This window comes from Tursiops truncatus, chromosome 15, assembly GCF_011762595.2.
Source record: "Tursiops truncatus isolate mTurTru1 chromosome 15, mTurTru1.mat.Y, whole genome shotgun sequence".
In the NCBI taxonomy this organism is placed as follows: domain Eukaryota; kingdom Metazoa; phylum Chordata; class Mammalia; order Artiodactyla; family Delphinidae; genus Tursiops; species Tursiops truncatus.
In genome coordinates, this window is record NC_047048.1 from 76093493 (window position 1) to 76096732 (window position 3240).

General features: G+C 52.6%; 1 protein-coding gene across 1 annotated transcript; it reads left to right on the forward strand.

The window, feature by feature from the left end:
- Positions 1-2197: 2197 nt before the first annotated feature.
- LOC109547046 (thymosin beta-10) lies at positions 2198-2624 on the forward strand. The gene has a single exon (XM_019943728.3). The coding sequence runs from the start codon at positions 2270-2272 to the stop codon at positions 2396-2398; it is 129 nt and encodes a 42-aa protein (XP_019799287.1). The 5' UTR covers positions 2198-2269; the 3' UTR covers positions 2399-2624.
- Positions 2625-3240: the final 616 nt, after the last annotated feature.

Here is a 3240-nt window from a genome sequence, read left to right on the forward strand (position 1 = left end):
CAGCAACGAAACATACATACATACGCACGTACATACATGCGTACATAAATATTGTTGAGTGCACGCATGAGGGAATGGGAGCTCTAGCCCAGTTGTCAGTTTCCCCGGCTGTGCAGTGAGGATGATGCTACTAGAAGTCTCTAGGTGGCTTTGGATGCATCAAACCCTTGTGTGAGCACCTGGCCCAGGCGCTCAGCAGAGGCAAGTTCATGTCCCCGGCTGTCGGCTTTATAATACAGGCAGGAGAACGGCCCCTCCACCAGCCCTCGAGGGCAGCCACACAGACTCAGCCAGTGAGGCCTGAGCGGGATCTCTGCACATTGGATCCTTCCACACACCAGGCGGGGAGGCCCAGGTCAGGGAGGCTGTACACACTGGTCTGTGTAAGCGATGTGCGGAGCCTAGGACCATGTCCGCTGTTCCGCGTGAAGCAGCCGGGGGCTCTCACTGGGGGAGGAGCTGGTCCATGGCGGGTGACAGACCCTCACCCGTGGTGGCCAAGAGCAAGGGCACACGGGTGGATGCGGACGTGAGTCCCAGCCTGACTGCTCTTGGCTGGGTGGCCTCGGCAGGTGACTTCACACCTCTGAGCCTCGGTTTCCTGTCAGGTGGGGTGATGGGAGCCCGCCGCTCTGAGAGCTGTGGTGAGAGAATAACCAGCGCAGGAATGAGAGCCGTTACTGTGCTGAATTCAGAGTCGAGCAAAAGAGTTGAGGGAAGCAGAGGAACGGCCCCTCAGAGACATCCACGCCCTGATCCCTGGAACCTGTGAATGGATGCTACCTCGAGAGGGGGGATTAAGGTTGCAGATGGAATTAATCTTGCTAATCGGCTGACCTTATGATCAGGAGACTAGCCTGGGGGATCCAGGTGGGTCCCGTGGAACCACAAGAGCCCTTAAAAGTGGAAGAGGGAGGCAGCGAGAGAGGCTGGACCTGCCACTGCTGGCGCTGAAGACGGAGGAAGGGGCCATGAGCCACGGCATGTGAGTGGCCACCAGAAGCTAGAAAAGGCAGAAGAACCCTGGAGTTTGCAGAAGGAATGCAGCCCTGCCAACACACTGATTGTAGTGCAGAGGCTTCTGACCTCCCAGACTGTGAGATGGTGACTCTCTGTTGTCTTAAGGCATAAGTTTGTGGTAGTTTGTTAGTGCAGTTATAGGAAACTCACAGGAGGACTGCGTCATGGCAGCCTCCACCCGGCCTCCCTCTCAGGAGCAGAACATGGCAGAATGAGGACCAGCCTCAGACCTGCTGACGGGGTAAAATCTAGTGGAACCCTGGCCCTTTGTAGATGAGAAGAGACCGTCAAGATCATCTAGGTCCACATTTCAGAGCGGGATGTCCCCCACATTAGTCCCGAGCAATGTTCTGTTCATAATGGTCCCATGGGTCAGTCGGTTAGGAAATGCTGCATACACCGTCTGGCTTACAAGCAGTCACAGTACTCTTTTATCTCTGAGAGGCTCTGAGAAGGCCTGCAGCAAAAAGCAAGAAAGGTTTTCTAACTTCCACTCAGCACTTCCAAAGATACTGTAGCATAAACCTTCTTCCTCCAAGTCTTCCCCCCAGAACTTGTACTAACAACTCAACCAAGCTTGTGTTTGGTGGATGGGCTGATCTACTCAAATCAGTTCATGAGACAAATGGAGAAACTGAAGCCCAAACAGGTGGAGGTGCCCTGGAGAAGCAGTGCAGCTTCAACCAGCCACACGGCCCTGGGCAAGTCACATCACCTCTCAGAGCCTCTGATTCCTGATGGATAAAATGCAGACAAGAGGGCCTGCTTTGCAGAACACCATGGATAGCTGTCTCCGTCCGTTGGGGCTGCTATAACAAAGTACCGTAGGCTGGAGGACTTGTAAACAACAGAAATTTATTTCTCACAGTTCCAGAGGCTGGGAGTCTGAGCCCAGGATGCCAGCATGGGCAGGTCCTGGTGAGGGCCCTCTTCTGGATTGCAGACTATCCATTTCTCCCTGCGTCCTCACGGGGTGGAAAGAGAGCTCTCTGGAGCCTCTTATGTAAGGGCACTAATTCCACCCATGAGGGTTCCACCCTCAAGACCTAATTACCCCTAATTAGGTACCTCCTAATACCATCACATTGGCAGCTAGGCTTTTAACTTGAGTTTTCAGTCCATAAGCAAGGAAGTGGCCGTTGAAGTGGCCAGCACCCACCTGGTAGGTAGTTAGGCAAGAGTAGGTACTACTTGGCAGAGCACCGGAACCGCGGGCTTGGAGCGGAACTTTTCGGTTTGTCTTAAGAAAATGGCAGACAAGCCGGACATGGGGGAAATCGCCAGCTTCGATAAGGCCAAGCTGAAGAAGACGGAGACGCAGGAGAAGAACACCCTGCCGACCAAAGAGACCATTGAGCAGGAGAAGCAAGCGAAGTGAAATTTCCTAAGAACCTGGAGTATTCTCCACCTCCATCATCTTGGAGACCCTAGTCGTTTTGTGGAGGAAGAGCCACCTGCAAGATGGACACGAGCGACAAGCTGCACTGTGAACCCGGGCACTCCGTGCCGATGCCACCGGCCTGTGGGTCTCTGAAGGGACCCTCCAATCGGACTGCCAAATTCTCCGGTTTGCCCTGGGATATTATAGAAAATTATTTGTATGATTAATGAAAATAAAACACACCTCGTGGCAAAAAAAAAAAAAAAAAAAAAAGAGTAGGTACTACTTGTATTCGTTTCCCATTGTTGCCACAACAAGTCACCACAGACTTACTGGCTTACAACACAAATGTATTATCTTACATTTCTGGAGGTCAGTAGTCCTAAAATCAAGATGTCAGCAGGGCTGGTTCCTTCTGGAGGCTCTAGAGCAGAATCTGTTTGCTTTGTCCAGCTTCTAGAAGCTGCTCTTGTTCCTGGGCTCACACCACTCTGACCTCTGCTTCTGTCATAACGTCTTCTGAATCTGACCCTCCTGCCTCCCTCCTGTAAGGAACTCTGTGACTACAGTGGGTCCCCCTGGATAATTCAGGGTAACTTCCCAATCTCAAGGTTCTTCATCACAGCTGCAAAGTCCCTTCTGCCTTGTAAGGTGACATATTCCCAGGCCCCAGGGATAGGATGTGGACATCTTTGGGGACCACTATTGAGCTGACCACGCCCAGGATGCCTCCTTTGCCGGCCCTGCGTTCCTCCTGCTGCAGTGCATTCTCTCTCTCCTTTGCTCCAGGCTGGACACCAAAGGAGTGATTTAGTTCTAACCTGGGCTTCTGGTTGAGT

Coding starts and splice junctions, on each gene's coding strand:
- LOC109547046 (XM_019943728.3), top strand. CDS start 2,270: ATGGCAGACAAGCCGGACATGGGGGAAATCGCCAGCTTCGATAAGGCC.